Consider the following 23,645-nt stretch of genomic DNA (forward strand, 5'->3'; position numbering starts at 1 on the left):
AAAAACAAATTTTTCCCAGGTTAGGACTACAGTCCAATAATCCATTTTAGTAGTGTGTGTGGGGGGGGGGGGTCTGGATAAAGGCCTTGTCACACTCATTCTGTACATTTGTTTTCATTATTTTAAAAACAAAAAAAACAAAATTATGCTCTGATAGTAAGTGCTACTTTTAGATTTTATGAGGATTTATCATATTTTCAGTTTGTTCACTTTTTTTCCTAAAGTTAGTCGTTTCCTCTTTTTACACTGTTTTGTGTCATTATAATCAAACTAGACTATAATTAGGTTTATAAAAAGTCAAAAAAGATTGAACTATTTGTTTGGTACTAGCAACAAAAAACCTAGCATTGGGCTGCATAACATTAACTTGAAGTATTTTGAAATATCAGTCCACTCGAAAGCTTATTTTATCTTTTTTAATTCTTGTCTGGAACTCCTTGTTTCTAGATTTTGATGTCTTATGAGATTTCTCACAAGTAAACATTACTACTTTGTAGTGATGTTCCTCTAAACACGAGTGTTCCTTCTCTATTTTAGGCTACTTACTTGCTCTGTAAAAATCACCTCATCTCAGCTTCTTTTATAAATGTGCAACACTTGTAAATGTTTATGGTGGCACAGGCCAAGGCATGAACACAAATCATTTCAAATCATTTCAAACAAAGTGCTGCAGATGTACAGCAGAGGAAAGCCAATTGCTTTACAACTAATGTAAAGCCTAAATCAGAGGACAAGCAGGAGCCTTTTGATGTGCTTGTCATCCTTATAATTTCTGAGGCAATCCGGCGTCAAATCAAATCATAATCATAAATGTGTAGGGAGAAACAAAACAGGCAAAGACAAACATTCCAAAGATAATGGACCTCTGTCATTTCTAGAGCATTTTTAAGTGCAGAAAACTTATTTTAAGAACAGAAAAAGAAATGTGCTGCATATATAATAGTTTTGATTTTACACAATTTTTTATGCTTTCCTGTTCCTTAGAGTGTGGCAAAGACAATAAATCATGTATCATATCTCTTTTATTTATTTAATAATGTGCATGCATTTAGTAAAAAAGCTTAAAGTAGAAAGAAAAAAAGAAAAACAAACAGCCATCACAGTCATTTTTTTTTTTTACATTTTGTGGCTCCACACATTGTGATCATCCCATAAAAGAGATTGGACTTGTGCATTATACACTTGCAATCTTCAAATGCACCATCCTGGAAGTAATCTTTACTTTTTCCTTCCCGGAGATTCTTTCAGTGAAGCTGCTTCAGCAAAAAAGATGGATCCTTTACAGTCAGTTAAAGGTTTGTTTGTAAGAAGTCAGGAACCATTATCTGTTTTTTTTCCCCCCTTAATTTCCGTAAGTGTCTCAAAGCAGCGTTGAGAAAACGCAAACATAAAAAGCATAGAAGGATACAGCATAGAAAGCATAGAGCAGTGTAAACAAATTCTAATACTGATTTAACTGTGTATTTTTAAAACAATCTTTGACTTAAAAAAAAGTTTTTCTCAAAGTCTTTTTTTCTTGTCTTTGTTCCTAGAATGAATAGTTTTATAACAAATTGTTTTAACACTTTAAAAACACATTCCAATAAAAACTGTGTTTTTGGTGTTTTAACATGTTCTGGGGCATTTTTCTGAAGATGAAGGACACATATAGAAAATGAAGCTCAATGTTATGTTTAGGAGTATTTCTTTATTCTAATTGTTGTGAATCAGGAAAAGAAGAAAATGCAACTGGATATTGATCGCATTTGTGAAAATACTCCACCAGCTCCCTACTCCACTCCATTCTGATGGATCCACTCCAAACTGTACAACTGGATGGCTCCAATATTTTGTTGCAGCGTTAACGATAGATTGGGGGTGTAAGGCGCTGTAAGCTAGAGGGAGACAGTGTGAAGGCTGTGTCACACATCCACTATGTATATATTTTCCACACTTTCCACGTATGAAATTTCAGTCTTTCGTGATACATCTTGATACGTTATGATACTCAGAAGTGTTTCTCGAGTTGGTCATTTGTTGATGTGCACAGATGTCTGTCGAGGGTTTCGGCTGACAGGTTTTGCGTGAATTCGGTTTTGAGCTGTTCGAAATTTTTGGTGGGTTGAGAATGATGTTATTTACGCGTATTTTGCGTAGTTTATACGCAATTAATATGTAAATATTACGCAGGATTTTTGCGAGATGCATGAACTTGTGGCTTTCCACGACCCTTCCACATATGTCTAATGGACTTTTCACGTATGTACCAGCGATGTATAACTTTTAAATCGTGTATACGGCGCACATATGTTAAAATGACGTAATTAATGCATGATTCACTAATGAATTGGATATAAACAGCTTAATAATCACGCACGGTTCATGTTCTATGTCGATTTAAGTGTTCTTTACTTGGTTTATTTATACGTCTTCGATGGTTTCTCAGTTTTTCCTCTTATATTCACGTATGACTAATTTTCATCCATGCAATATGCACAAAATGTACGTAGTGGCTATTTGACACGCTCTTAAACAGCAACGGGTAGGGAAGGGGGGGCGGGGTTGCTCCGTGCCAATAGAGGCTAATTTGAACTACTTCGGCTTTGCAGAAAGCTTGTCCTAGAAAGCGACACTGGTTTCTGGATTTTGGTTTAAGACGGCATAATCATAATTGAAAGACGATGGGAATGCTTGGAAAACAGATAAAATCATGTTTCATCTTCAATTTTTAACATATAAAAAGTAAAAGAGAAGATTCTAAACTAACCCAATTTGACATCCGGTAACTTTCAGACGTAAATGTTCTATTTGTGTTGAAATGATGAACCCTGGCGGCAGTTTAACAGCTTGTAAAGTTCGCTGTTTGATTTCGCAGTCCTACTTGTTGATTGAAAAGGTTGGATTTGTTAGTCCTGGATTGTTAAGGAGCCTGGACTCCCAACTGTTTGAAAGTACAGGGTAGTTATTTGGCTGTGATCTCCATCCATCTGTCTGGGCTGAATAGTGTCTGATAACAGACAATTCACTGAGGAGTCATGACAAGTCCAGCTTGATAAAAAAACATTTACCGTACCTCTGAGGGCTTTGATTTGAAAAGAGAGAGATTGAGTTGTCTAACAAAAAAAAGCCTCTGTTATTTATTTGTATTTTTTGTAACTGTACAGTTGTTTTTCATTTCATTTTGCAGTTCTTTTTCATGTTTTTGCCTTACATAAACTCATTCTCAGTCTAATATCTGTTGATGTGCAAACAATAAAAACACATTGTCATAAATTATTTCGGGTTTGTTTTTGCAGCACAGCTACGACAGATCAGTGAGCCAGCTTCCTCTCAAACTGCTGTCTAATTACAGGGTAAAAGTGAGAACAGATAAATGTGGAAGAGAATAATTGGAGGAGCAGGAAGTGAAAAGATGCATCGTGCTGGGAAAGAAATTGGGTGCTGGATGCAAGATGAGCCACATAAGTTAGTATTTCATTCTAATCTGATCCCCTCTTTAACCCATCTAAAATAAAAACGGGATGACAGCAAGTTTATTTGAAGTTGTGCCTTTTTTTGTACCAAATTTTCTAAAGAAATTTTAACCAAAAGTTGAAATGTATTTTCTTTGGATTAAAAATCAAATTTCCAAAAAAAGCCTAATTTGTTCTAAGTTTTATTAAAGGACCTACAGTGTGGGACCTTCAGCCTGTCAGAGTAAACTCCATCCGTATATATTACCTTTGGAACACTAAAGAACCATTTATTTAATTAATTATTCATAAGTTTTGTAGATCGTTTTCCTACCCTGAAATAAGACGACTCAATCTCTGAGTCACCGGCTTTCACTCCGTGTGGGTGGCGCCCATTTAACCCTTGTGCTATCCTAGGCACTTTAACATTGGGAGTTGGGTCATCTAGACCCAGTAGACAGTGCGCTGAACCTATTTTCTTCAATCAATTGTGATCTTCACTGGTGTCCATGGATTACATGAAATCTTTCCACCTTTATCCACCTTTGTCATGGTAGGGAGAACATGTCAATGGAAGGGTGTGGTCATCTAAGATAGTACAAGGGTTAATGACGTCAACTTGACAGCGTGTCTGCGTTTCACCCACGAAAACAAACAAAATCCGAACTCTTGCAAAGATGGATGTCAATGCTGTGCATATAAATGGAAAACGTTTTGCTGATCACCGCTAGCTCCGTGGAGAAAGTGGGTGTGTGCGTTACACTGGGGGCGGTGCCGCCAGTGCAGACTCTTCCTGGAAGGGGCGGTTCTCACCTTTCTGATGTCACAATGTGAGAACCCGCTCGTTTTCCTGGATTGGGAGGGGCTGGTGCTCAGAAAGCAGGGTTTTAGGGGAATGTTCAGAAATCCATGAAAGGATCAAAATACAGCTTTGGGGTTTCTTCTTGTGTGGAATAAAAGCTCTAAAAGTAGATTTTGTTTGACATAAGCTCTTTAAATCATTTTACTTGTACAGTAGAAACTAATAAAGTGTAAGATTAAAACTTTCCTTGTTCAAAAGAAATATTCTCAAACTAAATAAAGACACAAAAAAAGGACCCAGGCATAGACAGAAACAACACATTTTCTGTGTTGTAATAGAAAAAAAGAGACGTTTGTGAACATTGTTTTTACCAAATAAATCCCAAAACACAGAATGAAGATACATCTACAAAGATAAAAAAAAAATAGATAAAAAAAATTTAGCCAAACAGGCTGCAAGATGACCTCCCAAAGGAATAGTTTAAGACGAGCATCTTTTCCTTCATTCAACCTGTTTTTTCTTATTTATCTTTAACCCGGCAATTCCAACAGCTTTCTTTTTCTGTTTTGAACACCTGCAGCAATAAATATGACTTTGGAAACACTCCTAAATGGATGACACCTTTGGAGGCTGCCTGTATGAGTTATTGGAAAAAATGGCACCTGAGGATGAGTAATGGCTGCAATATCAATAGTCTCTAAGGGATGCAACGAGGAGGAGGTTCTTCCAATCATATTTTTTTTAGGAAACTTTCGGTGAAGTTTCAGTGGGAAGCTAAGATGAGGAATTCTGTAGGAAAATTTCATTAAACGGAAAAAGGATGTTATGTTAAAAAAGTTCATTAGTATTTTTACAGGATCGTGTGCACAATGCTCAAAATGTCTCACTTGGATGACTTTTGACAGGCATTTTTGCCCCCCAAAAAAATCCTAATTTGGCTTCTCTCATTGAATTAGAGCAGAGACTGAGCTGTGAACCCGGACTTTAGGGTAGACCTCAGCCACGCTCAAAAGAAAACTCATTATCCTTGCCTGTATTGGTGATCGTTCACTTACAGTCCACAGCTCACGGCTGTGGGTGAGGGTACGGACGTATTGACGAGTAAACCCAAGGCTTTCCCCTCTGACTCTTTCTCTTTACTTTAACGGCTGTGCAGATCCATCGATCATTTTCACACCTGGTCGGTCCCCTGCTTGGACCCAGGAAGCCTAGATATTTTATATTTCAGAGGTTCTGGCTTTAGGTAAATGGTGGGCGAAGCATGTTTTGTGTTACAAACGTTGAACATTGGTGGAAAGCTATGCACACACCTGGCGATCGATGTGCTTTAAAGAACCTGCATTAAGCGAGGACAGCTGTCCATCAAAAACTTTAATGCAGCGGACACACCGAGCATGTGAGTCGCATTCAAGAACCATAGCATAAAGCATATGCCTACAAATCGACTAAATTCTTTATATCACTTGAAATCATTAACTCCGTTAAATTCATCATTGCGCTCTTGAACGCGCTGAACAGAAGTTCCTAAACGTACGTTTAGCCCATTGTGTTTGCACTGGACCACCAAGGAAGGGGCTTCTTCTTTTACTCTTTACTGGCGCATGGCCGCCCCCTACAGCTGATGTGAAATGTCGAAGCGGTGCAAATCTTGCTCCAGGTTTTTCCTTTACAGCTCTCTTTCAGTACTTAAAGACTTGGTGTCAATGGCCTTGTGGTGGAGAGTTCACTCATTAGAGACCCCAAAACTTGTGAGTTCAAATCCATTCCAAAGACTCTAAATGGCTAAATAATTAAATAATATTTTTCAGGTGGGCCACGGACTACAATTATCAACGTTTGATCTGGTTTAGCTCGCAAGCGGCTAAGTTGGTTAAGTGCTGGATTGGCACATGGGAAATCAGGTTTTGAGTCCCAGGGGGCGTGATGAGCTTCATCCAGTGTGGGACCCTTGGCACTACTGCCTAACCATGTAGCCACAAGAGGGCCAAAGTCTGGGTCTCCCTGTACCAGTCCCCAGCCCGGAGGTGGAGTTAGGAAGAGCATCAGGTGTAAAAAATCTCTACCAAAACCACCTGTGTGACTCAGTGAAACCTGATTTGCTCCTAAAGGGATATGCTGAAAGGTGAACGACAACGATTTGGTTGAATGGTGCAACACGTAGTGTACAAAAACAGTCATAGAAACTTGCAAAGCTATGCATGAACTCAAAAGACCACATTTCCAAGTGTTTACATAGACTTTTCATTGGAACTGGTCCCTTGAATGCCTGTGGCCGAGGGAGGTTTGACCATAGCTTAAGTGTGCTCATTTGGCTGGGAGTGTATGGCGGCAGGTTTACAATAGATACTTGGTTAAAGACCCCAAAACTGCAATAAGATCCAGACAAGAGCAGACTGAGAGAAGTGCATGAGTCAGTCCCTCCCCTCTCCCTCTGCCCACTGTCCCTCAGAGGTCTCAGGCTGTCACAGAACCCTCACTGCAATGTGTCAGAGACTAGTTTTCACACACAAAATAATACGGTTGTGCAGCAGCAAGCGTGAGTGGGTGGGTGCACTTCAAATGCCATTATCCATTACTGTCTACCCAAGGAGCCATTACTGGTAGCAACTAAATATAAAAGTCGAGAGAGACATAATGCAAGAACCTCATGCATTAACAACGATATTTCAGGTTTTTTTTCATCATTAAGTCGGGGAAAAAATTAATTTTTCCAAGACATATGAATTATATGTCACTTACCTTCTTCCATGGTGCGTGTTGTCATAGATTCACTGTCTGCACCCTGGAACTCGTTGAAGTATGGTCGCACTTTAATCTCATAGACGATGCCTTTCTTTAGATCAGAGAGAGTTATGTCCCTCTCAGAGGCTACCCTTAGGTCTTGGATCTGCCAAGGCCCCGGGGAGGGCAGCCCGGATGTTTGTCGGTAAAGCACGCGGTAGCCTTGAATAAACTGAGATGGATTCTCCACCTGTGAAGGAAGGAGACACAAAAAGGAGTGGAGGATTGTGGGAGGTGTCCTATGCTTTTTTTAGGCTAAATTGTTGGCTAAACTCTGTGTGGGGGGGCCGATATCTGCTCAGCAAGTCATTCATATTAACTAGCACCAGAGAAACGGTCCAAGCAATGCTTCACTTTATGTCCTATTGTACTTTTGATAAATACTTTTTAAGTTTTGGGCAGATTTTGCCCAAACAATTGGTTTGTTAATCTGAGCCCAAGCAGAAACAGCTTTCAATGTATAAAAAGTTAATGATCTGATATCTAGAATCGGTCAAATTATGTTTTACTGACGTCTCGAGATGTCAAGACTGGTCACATCAGGATGAATGCTTCAGATATTTTGGCATTTTTGCATCAGGGGGAATGGATGAAGTAACGATGCCTACATTGTTTTTGTTTGTTTGTTTGTTTATTGAGACTCTAATAAAAAAACCTCTCAAAAAACAAATGCCCTTAATTTTCTATTTCAAGAAAAGCGATTTTATTTACCCAATACAAACAAACATGTTCTTAGCAGAATTTTTTGAATTCAATTGAATTCAAATTCAATTTTCCGTTCTATTAATAGTTTTGTTATTCTAAATGTTCTTTTGGTGACCAACTTTTTTTTTTTTTAGTTCTTATCAAACCATTTTTCTTACCCCTTTGGCAGACTTTCCTTTTTGCTTATTTAAGAACATTTTCCAAATTTTAGAATTTTTGACTCTAGAGGCCTGTTTTTCCAGAACATTTGTTCTCTGCAAAGGGACAAAATCTGAAATTACAAATAGAATTGTTTTCCCTTTTTTGATACATTTGTTATTTTTTAGAATGTAGGTGAATAAATGTAAATTTCTGTCCCCAAAAATCAGATTTTTCATTAAAGCATTTTTTTCCCCTGTTGTTATTGGAAGCTGAAGCCCGATTAGGTCAGAGACAAACATGAAGGAAACTAGGCCACTCACTGTGCCAATTCCCTTAGAAATAATCAAAGTTAATTGATATACAAACCCTCAAAGTGGGATTAGTAACATTTGTGGAACTGTTCTCTCAGGATGGACTCATGGCAAGAACGCCTTTTTGAAAGTCATGCCAACTTAACCCACTTTAACAGCGAAACTTTTGCTGGGAATTCTCTCACTCTAAATGGACGCAGATCAAACGGGGTCTGTGGGCACACTAAGACTGGCCACAAACACAATTTCCTCCCCCATCATGTCTGTCCAGGAGCTGCATCATGGCGCCGAAACAGCAGGCGCATTGTGTCTGCAGCAGCCAGCGCTAAAGACACCTTTGCCAACAGACTCCTGACAAAAGCTGTCTGCATTCTGCTCCCCGAAATGACAGATGCAACACTTAATGGTGAGCTATTTGTCCACAGCAGAAGCATCCGTTTGGATTCTTTCATGAAGTCAAAGCAGCCTAAAATGGTACAAAAGCACCTGTTCAGTTCATGAACACAATATTCCTTCCAAATGTACGCCGGGCAATCCACACAGGGAAAAAGCCAACAAGAAGGTTTCTGATCAAGCTTAGGCTATTCTCTGAAAGTATTTGTTTCAGCAGGATTACTACTAAGCACAGTAATATCCCTTTTATTTCTTTTTTAATGCAGTAAGTACTCACAGCCCATGTGACTTGCACTGAAGTGGAGCTGAGAACTACAGGATTATGCATGGTGACAACAACATCCCCCAACTCCTTCTGCACGCGACGATGGTCCACTCCCTGACCTGTGGGACTAATGTCTGAGGAAGAGAAAGAAAACGTCACGTTAATCCAGTCGGTAATGGCGTTTAACGACTTATCAATCAACCCTATAACACTGGCGCTGGCGACACCTAAATAACATTTTGACATACCATAAATCTTCGACCGTTTATGTTACGGCCGCAAATGTAACTGATAGGGAGGCATCAGCAGAATCTTGGTAAATGGTAAATGGCGTATACTTATGTAGCGCTTTTCCACCTACAAGTCCCAAAGCGCTTTACAGACACAGACCCATTCACCCAGTCACACACGCACATTCACACACTGGTGGCGGTTCCGCTGCCGGACACTGGCGCCAACCTCCCACCAGAGGCAAGGTGGGGTTCAGTGTCTTGCCCAAGGACACTTCCACTCATGGGCGTGCAAGGCGGGAATCGAACCTGCAATATTACGATCATGGGTCGACCGCCCTACTGCTGCACCACGGCCGCCCCATCTTCAAGATTTCATGCCGACGTTTTTTTTTTGAAAATCCTCAGCATGGACATGAATGGCAGTCAGTCAGGCAGGGATGACGCTATTATGAAATTAGCTGAAAGCTGGACGGCCACAGGGCAGTGGCAGCTGGATCGCCAGCCGACAGCAGCTCTGACTGGATGATGTGTAAATGTCCCCGGTGACAGCGGTCATTCATTTCAAGTGCCACAGTCCACCAGCCGCCTGGAAGTCCGGGGGTATATAAAAAGTGGCACACATTATATTTTTTTCATTATAATTAGCCCTTCTTGTGCGTGTTGCTCTTCTTCTATGAACAGTCCAGCAAGGACAATGTTCTATCTTCTTTGTAGTCTTCTCAGCATCAACTCCAATTCATTAATACAGAAGTCTCAGAGTCACTGTGGTGCTATCAACGCCATGATGAGTTTTTTGCAGCATCAATACCGTCTCCTCTTTAATATGCAGGACCCACGGTGACGTCCGGTCCTCACCGGGCCTCTGGCCAATGTCAATAGCTCTTGTAAAATGCCTGCGCTGTAGGATTTCCAACAATCTGACGGGTTGGTAGGGTCGATCCTCAGACCATTTTGGGGGACCTTGGATACCCTCCTATCAGTTAGTTATGATGCAGCTGCCTTCCTGCCACACCCCCGTCACAGTGCAACCTTGAAATGTGCTCGGGCAGCCACTGACTGATGTCAAAAAAAACGTCCAGTTTGTAAAATTTGCGTTTTTAAAAAAACCTTTGTGGTCACCACATGGAGTGTAAAAATGCGACTGCATACTGTTGTGCAGTCACATGCTGAATTTGCTAAAAAACTTGCAGTTAATTCCCCGCTGTGGCATTTTGAGAGATGTGACCGCCGTCTTACGCGATCCATGTGAATCTGCGGATTCCTGTGTTGAGAAAACAATACTGGATTTGTGGCAAAATGCAACACTTTACGAACATGCAAAGCTGCTTTTCTCCAAGACAAAATCTGCTGCAATGATATTGATTTTGTTACCACTTTCCTACTGTATCAGTGCAAGATGGCTTTTTCTCTGCTTCAGAATTGTGTCAACGATTGAAGAGTTATGGTAATCCAAAGAATGTAAACACTGAAGCTAAAGCTCTTGTGTTAAAAGGGTTAGGAGCCAGTCTCATGTCTTTACCTTGAGTGCGGACAGGGTCAGACATTGGGCTCGGGTCACCCAGTCCTTGAGCATTGACCGCCCTGATGATGAACAGGTATACAGTTTTGGGCCGAAGGTCCGTTACTGTGAACTCGGTGGTCTTCACGTGGTCAGCCACGGTTTGCCAGCTGTTGCTCACTGATTGGCTAACAAGAGGATTAATCGGATAAGACTGTATCAGAAGCTATTCTGAAATGAAATATCAAAATGACTCATGAAATCTTTTGAAATGCTTCCTGTCTGTATCGAAAAGCATTTGCTTTAGTGAAAGGGTTCATAAAAAGAAAAACGTGAATAAAACTATAACATTCAAAAGTAATAAATAAAAAAATAAATGTAAAAAACAGGATAATTATGTATTAATAATAATAACTTTAAATATATATAATAATTATTGTAATGTATCGCTGTTACTATATTATTTTTATTGTATTTATTTATTTTTTACTATGTATCTTTAATTTTTTATCATTTCATTTTATTATTTCGTTTCATTATAAATATAATACTTATAAATATAATTATGATGATTTTACTAATGATTTTATAATAATAATAAAAATGAAATTTGATGAAATAATAAAAATGAAAGCAAAATTAATCTATATGGGTCAATCAAAAAAGTTTCTGGCTGCCGTGCTTAAATTCCCCACAGAGACGCCCACATCTGTAATTGCCATGAAAGTTTGGGGTCACTAAACGCTGCTCTGGGACATAGGTCACACACACACCCGAAAGCCTCGATGACATAGGAGGACACAGGGGAGCCCGCCTCTGGCCCTGGTTCCCATGACAATGAAATGCTGCTCTTGGTTACATTAGTGACCTCTGGCTTAGAGGGGGGCCCAGGGAGAGTGGTTGAATTGTGGAATACAAAGTCTATAGGGTCCATGGAGTCTGGGGAAGCAAGGCAGATGGAAATAACATTATAGAAAGCAAAGAATACCAAGCAGTGACTTGTTGAATAAACTAAAAGTATATTGGATTTTATTTGTTTCCAGTGAAACAGACCTCTCACATCCAAATAAGCACTCCATGAAGTTTCCCCACTGGAACTGGTGGCAACGCAGGTGTACAACCCGGCATCAGACAGCTGAGGAAGACAAGAGCTCAGATCATCTCTCAAGTTCTTCAATGTTCAACAGGATCACTTTTAACTAATTCGTCTGATTGGAACCCATAACAAAATAATACACCACACCTTTTAAACTTCCTAATGAATGTTTTGTAAGGATCTTTATCACTAGTAGTACAGCCTTAAAGATGTATCTTATTTTTTGGAGTAAATTTCACGTTTCTTTTGCATAGTTTGCCCAGGGGTCTTATATAATAATATAATAATAATAATAATATTAATAAAAATAATTCATAACAATAAACTTTATTTTGAAAGAACTTTTCCAAATCCAGATTACAAAGTGCTGTACAATTAATATGAGACAAAATCAGGATTAAAAAACAGTTTCCAGTATATATAAGTAAACCCAGCACACACACGAAACGGTGATAGCAGTTAGAATAAATAAAATCAATAAATTAGTAAAATCAATAAAATCAATCAAATCAAATGTTTTAATTTAAGAACCAGTAAAATCATTAAAAGCACACCTATAGAGGTAGGTTTTTAAAAGAGATTTAAAAACTGGTAGGGACTCAGTGAGCCTGATCTATTCAGGGAGACTGTTCCAGAGTGTTGGGGCTCTTATAGCGAAGGCCCCGTCTCCCCTGGTCTTCAATCTAGATTGTGGGATTGTTAATAGGCCTTTTGCCCAAGATCTAAGATTGGGACCAGGTACATAAAGAATGAGGAGATCAGCTATATATTTAGGGGCCAGCCCACAGAGTGCTTTAAAAGTAATCATTAAAATCTTAAAATCTATTCTAAAATGGGCTGGGAGCCAGTGCAAAGACCCTAAAACTGGAGTGATATGGTCCCTCATTCTGGTTCCGGTTATGAATCTGGCGGCAGCATTTTGGACTAACTGGAGTTGATACACACTCTGCTGTGAAAGGCATGTGTAGAGTGCGTTACAATAGTCCAAACGGGAAAAAATAAAAGCGTGAATCTCCATCTCAAGACATTTTTTTGATAGGAAAAGGGTCATCCTGTATAACCTATGTCTTTGCCAGAAACAAGATTTGACCACCGATTTAACATGCGTCTCCAAATTCAAATCAGTATCAAATATCACCCCCAGATTTCTGCAGCTTGAAAAAAACATTGTTAGACAGAGACTCCAATTTCTGAGCCACGCCATATCCGGCCTCAACTGAACCAAAAATAATTACATCATAATAATTACATAAAGTTGAGTATCATCGGCATAAAAATGAAATTTAAGGTTATGTCGACGTATTATCTCCCCCAGTGCTAATGTGCGACTTATATGAGATTTCACTAGAGGCCCCTGTATGTGTGTGTGTCAGTGTTTCAGACTCACAGCAGCACCACTTAGTCTCAAGCTATGTTCACACCATCTTCTGCAACACGCATTCAAGCTAGGATTTCCAATGAATAGTCTATGTGAACGTGTGATGGATATGGGACTGGGATGTTATCATCACTGGAGGAAACCAATGAAGAAAATGAATGTAAGTTTTTACCATTTTTTTTTCTTTCATTGGCCAGTTTTAAAGTTTCCTCTCATTCACTCATCAGATTTTTGTGATTTGTTTCGCGTGTTTCGACCTCCCGCTTTCAAAACCCTAAAAATCAACTGTCATTACGCAATTTTTATGACTGCTTTTGGGCTCTATCAACTAAACGTGTGGCCACTGAACATGCGTTGAAGGTCAAACCAGTTGAACTTTGAGCACTCAGGGACTTTGATTGGGTAGTGTTGAATGGATGGCATTCCTTCCAATCGTTTCAAAATTAATCACAGAGAAGAAATTAATAATTGCGGTTTGTGTCCGGCTGGAACTCTATGATAGCAAGTCTATCATATATCAGAATAGAGCTGTGAAAGAAAAAGTCTAAAGCAAGATTTCCACCGCTTCGACATTTTGCACCAACCCTCTTTTAACTGTAGATGGCAGACATGCCCTAGTAAACAGTTGGAAAAGAAAACAAGAAGCCCCTCTAGTCTTGTTCAGTGTGAACACCACATGCTAAACGAGTGTTATATGCTACAGTTCACACCGGCTTGCGAGCGTGTGTTTGTGCAACCATTTTCAATGAAAAGTCAATGTAAATGCACATGTATGCACCTTTAAGGCATCCATATTCAAAACGCTTGTGTTCATGAATCACTACCATTTTTAAGTCAGTTTTCAGGCTCTACGTACAAAACGTGCGGCGATTATACGCAAGTCAAAAGTTAAATTAGTTGAACTTTGACCAATCAGGGACTCCGATTGGTCGTGATGTTTGGGTAGCATCTTTCTCAAAAAATGGAAGTGTCAATCAGTTGAAAATTAATCATAGAGGAGAGATGAATAATTGCAGTTTGTGCCCTCCCGGATGCATGCAGCACCAAGTCTATCATATATTGGAATAGAGCTGTGAAAGTAATGGTTTGGAGCAAGATTCACGAGATTTCGCACTAAGCCTCTTTTTTCTGTAACTGAGTACATGTGCTAGTATTGGATAGCAACAGACCTGTGTGAACACCATATGCTAAAAGTGTTTTCAAAAACCCATGTTCAGCACATCCTTGAATGTGTACGTAGCATCAGAATGTGTGTTTAGCGCGTCCTTGAATGCGCATCAAATGCCCGATGTGAACGTAGCATGTTCTTTATGTTATGGTTATCGGAATAATTGTAAACAAATATACCTCCTATTTATTATGAAGCTAAATCAGCATTAATGGCAGTGAGGGGTGCAGATATTCAACCAATTATTGGTATTAATTCCCTTATTTTGTTATACAAATTTCTACCAAAAGTGCAACTTACACTGTACATGATTTTTTTTTGGCTGCTGTAACTTATAGTCCAAAAACTCTAGTTCTCTATTGCTGTTGAGCACACAGCAACAGCCTCTGTAACTGTGATCCCCTACGGTTTCTCCAATCCCTTACGCCAGTCTGGCCTTTTGAAGGAGGTTTGCAGCTAGTAGTACAGTAAAAATGCATTAACCTCCACTGGCCCGCATTTGGCACGAGAAAATCTGTTGAGTGGATGAGAGGAAACTTTAAAACTGGCCCATGAAAAAAAAAATCCTAGTAAAAGCTTACATTCATTTTCTTAATTGATTTCCTTCAGTAATGATCACATCCCATTCCCATATCCATCAGCATTATCATCACTACTGCTGACAGGGGAAATAAGAGATATGACAATGTATTTTACACTAGCAATGTTTTAGGAGCCTCTGACAGCAAGAATAAGAGTAACAGGAGAGTACTTTGACACTGTGGCAGGACACCGTATATTGTAGATTTTCTATTCTACTATCCCAGTTAGACTCCACCTCACTGGTTGCTGTCCTCAAGCCCTGCAGCGTAGCTGCTGCCTCAGAGATTCAGACTAAAAAGCAGCGTTTAACGGCTTATAAAAATCAATACTTGCTATTAATCTTTAAAAGCAACTGAGGGTACTTGTCCCTTCGAATCATATTCAGTTGACATCATCTGACACAAGAAGAAAATCTGGACTGTCAGGATGTAAAAGGCAAAGAAAGAAAGAAAAATAGCGATTTACGTTTTTGTGAGAAAGAATCTGAGATTGTTGTCAAACAAAAAAGTATTTTCCTTCACTAGTGAACACAACAAAAGAAGAATTTAAAATAAGACCAACATTGTTTTATGTATGTAAATGAAATTGAGGTTAGTATGAGGGGCCGTATAAGACATTATTTATTCTGAACCATTCACATTCATACATTCTTGCTCTCACAGTCATATATACTCTCTTTCGCATACATATATTCTCTTACGCATCCATATATTCTCTCTCTCACATTCATACATTCTTGCTCTCACAGTCATATATACTCTCTTTCGCATACATATATTCTCACTTGCACATCCATATATTCTCTCTCTCGCATGCATATATATTCTCTTACGCATTCATATATTCTCACTTGCACATCCATATATTCTCTCTCTCGCATGCATATATATTACTTTACACATACATACATTCTCACTCTCATTGTCACTCTTAAAAAAGAATGTATGTATGTGAAAGACAAGTATATATGAACGTGTGAGGAAGAGTTTATATGTGTGTGTGAGAGAGGAGTATGCATGAAACGGAAGTTACTTTGCATGAAAAGGAAGGCACTTTGAATGAAAAGGAAGGCACTTTGAATGAAACGGAAGGCAGATGATTTCTCGTGCTCTGATTGGACGAGAGGCCGCCACCTCCCATTTTGAACAGACGCTAACACGAACCAATAAGAAGGCCATCGGAACCTTAAGAAATATTTTATCTTCACCTCAAGTGGTCACAAATCTGTCTGCATCTCTAGAGACACAAAGGAATGTCTCAAATACCAATAATGGTAATAGAAGTGCCACCGAAACAGAAAATCCGTATCCACCTTATTCCTAGCCCCCATGAGCCTTTGCGTGAATTATGGGCGACACTTCCTGTAGACGCTGGAACACGCATTTACATTAAAACAAATTCCTCTTGTTTTCAATCCATAACTACATATAAATGTGGGAAAACCAGCTGTCATTTCTTAAAAAAGGCAACGGTGAGGTGGAGATGAAATATTTGTTAAGGTTCCGATGGCTGCAGGACCCCCGTGGCTACTTCTTGCCGGTTCTTTTTTTTTTTTAAATAAACTTTATTAACAATATCTTGCACATACAAAATACCAAACACAAAACTCCACTGTGTGCAAAATACAATCTTCACGTTCGCCATGAGAATGAACAAAAAAAAACATAATGATAACCATGTAAAACAGGTTATGCAAAAAGAAAACAAAAATAATAAGGCAAAGGAATCTGTTAAAGTTTCAGGAGAGACCATGTTTCAACTGTTCTGACAGCTTTTTTGTTAGTGGAAGATTTAATACTGTTCACATACCAAACCATTTCTTTCTGAAAAACATAAAACACGGTTTTTTTGTTGGCATATTTACACTTGTGTATAAAGTATTTAGCCATAATTATAAGTAAATTAACTACATATATTTTTTCTGCATTAAGTCTTTCTTGTGTAAAATATCCAAAAATAATATGCTCGTAAAATAATCTATAATCTTCACATAGATGAGTTCTTATAAAATGTATCACATCTTTCCAAAATAGTTGAGTGAAAGAGCAAAACCAAAAAAGATGAGGCACAGTTTCTGGTGAGGAATGACAGAATGAACAGTTTATGTCCAGATCTTTTTTAAACTTAGTAAAGAAATGTTTCACTGGATAAAATTTGTGAAGAATTTTGAAAGAAATTTCTCTGATTTTATTGGTGATGAAATACTTTTGTGGCAGGGTCCAAACCTTTTCCCACTGAATTCTACATCCAAAGCTGTTCCAGTATGAGATAACATACGGTTTTGTGGCAATCTCATTTTGAAACAGAGAACGGATACTTTGATTATTCCTGCTAGCTGAAAAACATACCTTTCCACAACACAAGTCTGTTAATTTGGGATTTCTTGCTTGTTCATGTTAGCGTCTGCACTGTAATCCCTAGCGAGTTGACTGAACTTAAAAATTATTTTGTAACAGATTACGCAACAGTTAAGTTATATTATTAAAACTTTTAAGTTAACATTTATTAAAATTCATATTGTCAGTTGGCTTACATTTGTATTATTTCATATAAAAAATATTAAGATTCCTCAACTTATAAAAGAGAGATTATTTACTTAAAGTTTTTAATATTTTCCAACTAAAAAACGCTTTAACTAACTATATTTTTATATTACTCAACTCATAAAATATGTAAAATTCACTCAAATGCTTTATAAATTCTTTAACTCATTAAATGTGTAGCATTGAAAATATTTAAAATTCTTCAGCTTAAAATGTATTCTAAACAGAGATATTGATACTGCCCCACTACATTTTAAAAGCTAACATTGATAAAAACCAACAAACGTGAAGGCCACACAATAGTGATTGCTTAATACACTTTTTTTAATTGCTCTTTAAAAAAAAGCACAAATATCAAGAGGATGAAGAAACAATAAGTGCAATAAAACTGCATTATAAGAGTGCCACACAACATATTGACAAAAAGAGTTGGTTTTGTATTTTACGGCAGAAAAAGCATATGATCACAACAAAACACATTAGTTACATAACACTTAAACCAACAAATAGTCCATTCTGGAAGACTCACTCAACGAAACATTCTTCAGCGTCAATAAATGTCCTTTCAGTGGTTTGCTGTCCTCAAGGCTCAAGACAGCATTCTGAATAAATATGAAGGCAAGTTCAAGTTTTTTGGGGTGCTGTAGGTCCAGAGCATAGATGTCCCCGAAGAGTTACAAGAGATTAGTCAGCCAGATCTGTGGGACCACTGACGGCAGCATCCGGAGCGTCACCACGACAACTGAGAAGATACCCACAGCAGTGTCTGTGAGGTCTGGTATTCTGGAAAATACAAAACAAAAAACACAGATGAGTTCAGACCCTCAAAGATATTCATCACACTAATCTCCAAAACTGACATTCCTGCCATCTGTCAATAGGAATCTTTTCATGCTAACATTCTGTTAGCTTTTAATCAACTGGCTATGATGTTTTAAGGACCAACTCCAATTAAAATTGTGTTTTTAAAAAGTTCTTTAGCATTTTTCTGAAGGAGGACATTTATAAAATAATTTAAGACTAAAGCTTCATTTTTCTTTATTCAAATAATGATGGATCAGGAGCAGAAAAGGTAAACGAAACTCCACTCCTTCCAATCAGGAGTCCCTGATGTTCGCCTTTCATCTTCCGTCTCAGTTTTAAAACCATTTAAAAATATCACTCAGTTTACAAACTACAAACAATTGCCCTATTTATTATGTCACTCAATAAAATCTCAATCAATATTAAAGGATTAGTGAAAACCATTGACAGGGAGTCGTGTGCACTTACTGTACAGGTCTTGAAGAAGTTGGAGGCATCTTCATGCAGATAAACAGGAAGTGCAAGGAGGACAAGTGCCCGTCTCATGTTCACGTCACGCTGGTCCTAAAAGAATAAAAAGAAATATCCATTACCATTGAAGCAAATGCAGAGCAAACACTTCCAATATTTATTTAAGGAACTTTAAGAAATAATAAAATGATACCTTTTCTAGATGTCTATTTCTAGTAAGAGGACAATACAGTGTTTATGTCATGATCCACTTCAGGTCAAAGACCCAAAGTCATTTGAAGGCAAGTTACACCGTGGCTTCTTATAGCTGTTTATAAATGATTTGTTATCCGTTTTTGAATTATGCACATTAGAAATTCACCTGGAGGTCATAAATCCTAACCAAGCTGGCCAGTTCCTGTCTGTTTTGGTGGACTTAGTCTCAGAAAAGGGCAGCTTTAAGTTACACAAACATGTAAAAACTGCACAATTTCCTCTGACTGCATCTACTCTACATAAATCCATTTCAGATCTTGACAGATGAGTTTTCATGGTTTCAAATGATGGAATGGTGCTAATGCAACATCATTTTATTATTGTAATATACTGTCATAAAGACATGACAATATTCCAAAGTGTCTCCACATACATGGCAGTGGAAACACTTTGGAATATTGGCTATGTAGTACTGCAGTATTATATGTAGTACTGCATAGTGCCAAAGTAACAGAACACAACTTGCACCTCCATTCCATTGTGCCACCTTCAGCCTGCAATCTAAATATGTTTAGTTAAATTGTAAATAATTTCAGCTCTATTTAGACCTTTGGCTAGTTAAAATGTGCATAAATGTTTCCATGCTGCCGTATAAATCTAATAATGGTAATAGTTCAGGATGAATGTATTAAATAAGTATAAAACTCACCCACTGACAGGTCTTTTCTGGTGAAATGGTGACTTTCTGGTGAACTTTCTGAAGTTCAGTATCTGAAAAAGTCCAAAAGAGATTTTTCAATGTTAAAAAATGTTTCAATTATATTCTGATCAAAAAACATTTATTGCACTACACAACCTATTGCATTTTTTGTTTTTTTAAAATAGCTCTAGACAAATAACTGAGACAAGTTACCTCGCTGGCCTTGGCGTCTACCTGGAGGTGAAACACTGAACACTCTGTAGTTCGGTACCTGAACACAACACGAGCACGTTGATTAATTTATTTTTACAAAAACCTTTATAACGGAGATCAGTGATTTATAAAAGCTTAAAGCTGCATTCAAAACCCAATGCTTCCATGTAGCAACCAGGCTTAAAACTGTTGGCGGTAGCTCCTCCCACACAACCGTTAGAGGCTTTGAGTGACATTTTTGGACAAATGTCCAGCAGCAAACTTTAGCCACAGACAGAGGCCTCCAACGCGAATTTCACACGCGGATCATGTTTAGTGTGATTGCAGCATAACAGATCATTTCTACCTCTGAAAAAAAAAAAACCTCATCACTGTCGTAACTTACGGGCAGAAATGCATTTTGGGTTTGGCTCGCCATACGTCTGCTATGACAAACTAATCATGTATACATTTCCACATTAATCTCTAAAACAATCATAACACACATATGTTTAAACAACAGTAAACCACATTTACGGTAGTATAAGAGCATTTGTAAAGCATTCATTCAAAATAAACCATGAACGATACTTACTAAATTAAATCAGGGCTGAAGACAAGACGGCACCATCAGCGATGAGGCGGATGGAAAAAAAACCCGAGGTTGGGGCGTCTTGAAGCGGGACGAAATCGCAACGCTTTGCAGAATAATAAAATGCTCGACTTTCAATTTCAAACGTCGCATACTCGCATTCGGCAAATCCAACATGGCCACCTGAGCTAACGTAGAGAAAACGAAAGACCCTCCCACCAGTACGTGATGACGTCATAACGCTACTTCACGGATCTTAAAATTTTTGAGTGCCAGATACAAATAAGCTTTAAAATATTTAGCACTGTTAAGTTAAATTTGAAAAAATCTTGATAGAGCTTAATACTTTATAGTTGAATCAACTACAAAATGACATTTAAGTTGTGTAACCTTAATAGTTATGAGTCAGTACAAGTGATAGGGTTTAGAGTGTGTTCAAAATGGGAGGTGGCGGCCTCTCGTCCAATCAGAGCACGAGAAATCATCTGCCTTCCGTTTCATTCAAAGTGCCTTCCTTTTCATTCAAAGTGCCTTCCTTTTCATGCAAAGTAACTTCCGTTTCATGCATACTCCTCTCTCACACACACATATAAACTCTTCCTCACACGTTCATATATACTTGTCTTTCACATACATACATTCTTTTTTAAGAGTGACAATGAGAGTGAGAATGTATGTATGTGTAAAGTAATATATATGCATGCGAGAGAGAGAATATATGGATGTGCAAGTGAGAATATATGAATGCGTAAGAGAATATATATGCATGCGAGAGAGAGAATATATGGATGTGCAAGTGAGAATATATGTATGCGAAAGAGAGTATATATGACTGTGAGAGCAAGAATGTATGAATGTGAGAGAGAGAATATATGGATGCGTAAGAGAATATATGTATGCGAAAGAGAGTATATATGACTGTGAGAGCAAGAATGTATGAATGTGAATGGTTCAGAATAAATAATGTCTTATACGGCCCCTCATAGGTTAGTATGTTTAGTTTTCTTTTCATTTTGATTCTTATTGAGGCCAAAGTCTAAGTTTGGGATAAAACTACACTCCCCTGGATGAACACACATGAACACGTTTTACACAGTGGCACATGACTCATAAATGAAAGTTTTTCCTTTGTCAATATAAATGATCCAGTAGATTATTTTGGATAAAAAATCCAAATATATACAATTTTTTAGGGCGTTTTTTATTTAATTAAAATTAGCAGCATTGATACTGATCAGTTAAAGCGTTCATTTTTCTGAATTACTTTGTGGCCTGAAAAAGCCCACTATATCAAAGAATTCACAAAAGATTTTTCTTTTCTTTCTGTTTTTTTTTTTTTTTTTTTTTTTTTTTGGGGGGGGGGGATTAAGATGTTTTTAAAACCCTTTGATGAAATCCACAGAAAAACATTTTTATATAAATTTTAATGAGATTATTTCACAATTAATGCATTAATTGTAATACATTGAGTGATTTGGTTTCGGGGCAAAAAAAAGCACCTTATTTATTCTGTCTCATATATGATCCACACATTTTTAACATGGTGTAACTGTGTTATAAAGAATTACTTATCAACAAATGTTACATTCTTTCAATACAGCAAGTAGTTATTTAAAACTTGATTAACAACAGGTGAGTGATTTTCACCATAAAGTTTCAAAAATTAGCAAAACATTTTCCCGCCAAAAATGTTTTTTGAGATTTCACGGAGGCAGCCATTTTGAAAAAACAGGAATAGTTACTCTACTGCCCCTAGTGGAATGTTGATGTACTACAGGGCAGAAAACATGGACTAAGATTTATACAGTGGGTTTCTAAGCAATGTTTGGATTGTGCTAATGAGATAGGGTCTAAGAAATGCGCATGTCAGTATCAAACAGATCCAAAAAAAAAGTCAACCCAACTTACACAGCTAAGAGCCATGTTTTTCGGCAATGATGAGGATTTCAAATGTAACTCATCCTTAATACATAAAAATGAATAAAAATCATTAAATTGCATAGTCCATAGATCAGATTGTTTTCAACAAATTTGCATCTGCAATATTTAGTGTAAATCTGCAGATATACAGTACAGACCAAAAGTTTGGTCTGTACTGTATATGTACTACAAATACAAGTACAAGTAAAGCTCTGCATTCCACTATTAGCCTATAGCTGTGTTTTTTTGTCTAACATCCTTCTAGTCACCTATCCTTTTCTGCTATAATTAAGTGTATCATGAAGTATTTTTAAGGAAAATAGAAGTTACAAGCACTTCTGACATAGAGGTGATGCTGTGGTACGGTGCCCTTACGCTGCATTCTACATGTAAGGGCAGTTATAACTAAGGCATTACACAATGCAAAAAATAGCAAAATAGGGGAGCTTATCAATTGCATATTAGTTAGATGACAAGTGGGGCTAGCTATTTTTCTTCTGCGTTTCATTCCTTCTTTCCTGGCCTGAGTTTGCTCAGGGAAAAACCATCCCAACTTCCACCATTCAACTTGTCTGAGAGTGCAATTAACTACCCACCCGAGAATTTTGGATCTGAAGACTTCCGTGCTCCAGTACGGAGAAGCGCGGGTCCTTTCCGAGCAGGTTTGCTCCATTTTTTCTCCAGGTAACTGTAGGTTCTGGATCCCCTGAAGCTTGACATCTGAACACGGACACAGCTCCTAGCGCCTGAGTTTGGTTGGACGGACCTTGTCGAATGATAGGGGGTGGGCGGTCCTTCAAAGCTAAGGTGATAATTAAGAAAAGAATATCATTAGTTGAATAAATGAATGCCATATTTATCGCATAAATTGTCAGCTTTGTGAAAAAAAGAAGTTTTTGACCTTATCCCAAGGTGCTAATTTGCGAGTGGAATAATTGCATTAGTGGTTGCATGAAAATCCGAGGCATCACTGTGATGGATTTGTTGTGAAAGAAAGTGAGTGTTCTGTGAGCGTTTTCGACGGCAGGGCGGTGTACTCGTGGTACTGCATCACACCTTGGAGCCTTAATTACTAGGTAAGGATTAACGATGCTCTACCCTCAGTGCTAATTACCATCTTTTTTATAACACCTTTCACACATTCAAGCCTGTCCTCCCTCCTCTGACTCAGAGCTGCAGCTCCCTTTTAGCAATCCCAGTAAAAAAAAAAAAGCCTGACAAAAACTAAACTCTGAATTAGCATGTCAACGACAACAACAACACGCCACTTTCAAACATGAGCAGCATGTTACATCACCCAGCCGCTCTTCTCTCAAGCGGCCATTTTCAGGGCTAAATCTCCTGCTCACTTCAAGTTTCCTCACCACTGCTCCTCACTGTTATCAGGTGTGTACAGCAGGCTCTTCTTGCTTTATTGTTAATCACGCCTACTTTAGCACAGCTA

The 23,645-nt window shown here is 38.1% G+C and overlaps 1 protein-coding gene across 3 annotated transcripts in view; it reads right to left on the minus strand.

Annotated features, from left to right (window-relative positions):
* The window catches only part of LOC101156842 (roundabout homolog 2), a 125,527-nt gene that overhangs the window by 20,090 nt on the left and 81,792 nt on the right, over nucleotides 1-23,645 (minus strand). For all 3 annotated transcript variants that reach the window (XM_023962382.1, XM_023962380.1, XM_023962381.1), the window contains 6 exons: nucleotides 22,798-23,003; nucleotides 11,614-11,695; nucleotides 11,334-11,499; nucleotides 10,582-10,748; nucleotides 8,842-8,963; nucleotides 6,973-7,204 (listed from right to left, as the gene is read on the minus strand). In XM_023962382.1, the coding sequence (XP_023818150.1) occupies nucleotides 6,973-7,204; nucleotides 8,842-8,963; nucleotides 10,582-10,748; nucleotides 11,334-11,499; nucleotides 11,614-11,695; nucleotides 22,798-23,003 (975 nt within the window). The remainder of the gene's footprint in view (nucleotides 1-6,972; nucleotides 7,205-8,841; nucleotides 8,964-10,581; nucleotides 10,749-11,333; nucleotides 11,500-11,613; nucleotides 11,696-22,797; nucleotides 23,004-23,645) is intronic.

Source organism: Oryzias latipes, chromosome 14 (genome assembly GCF_002234675.1).
Source record: "Oryzias latipes chromosome 14, ASM223467v1".
NCBI lineage: Eukaryota > Metazoa > Chordata > Actinopteri > Beloniformes > Adrianichthyidae > Oryzias > Oryzias latipes.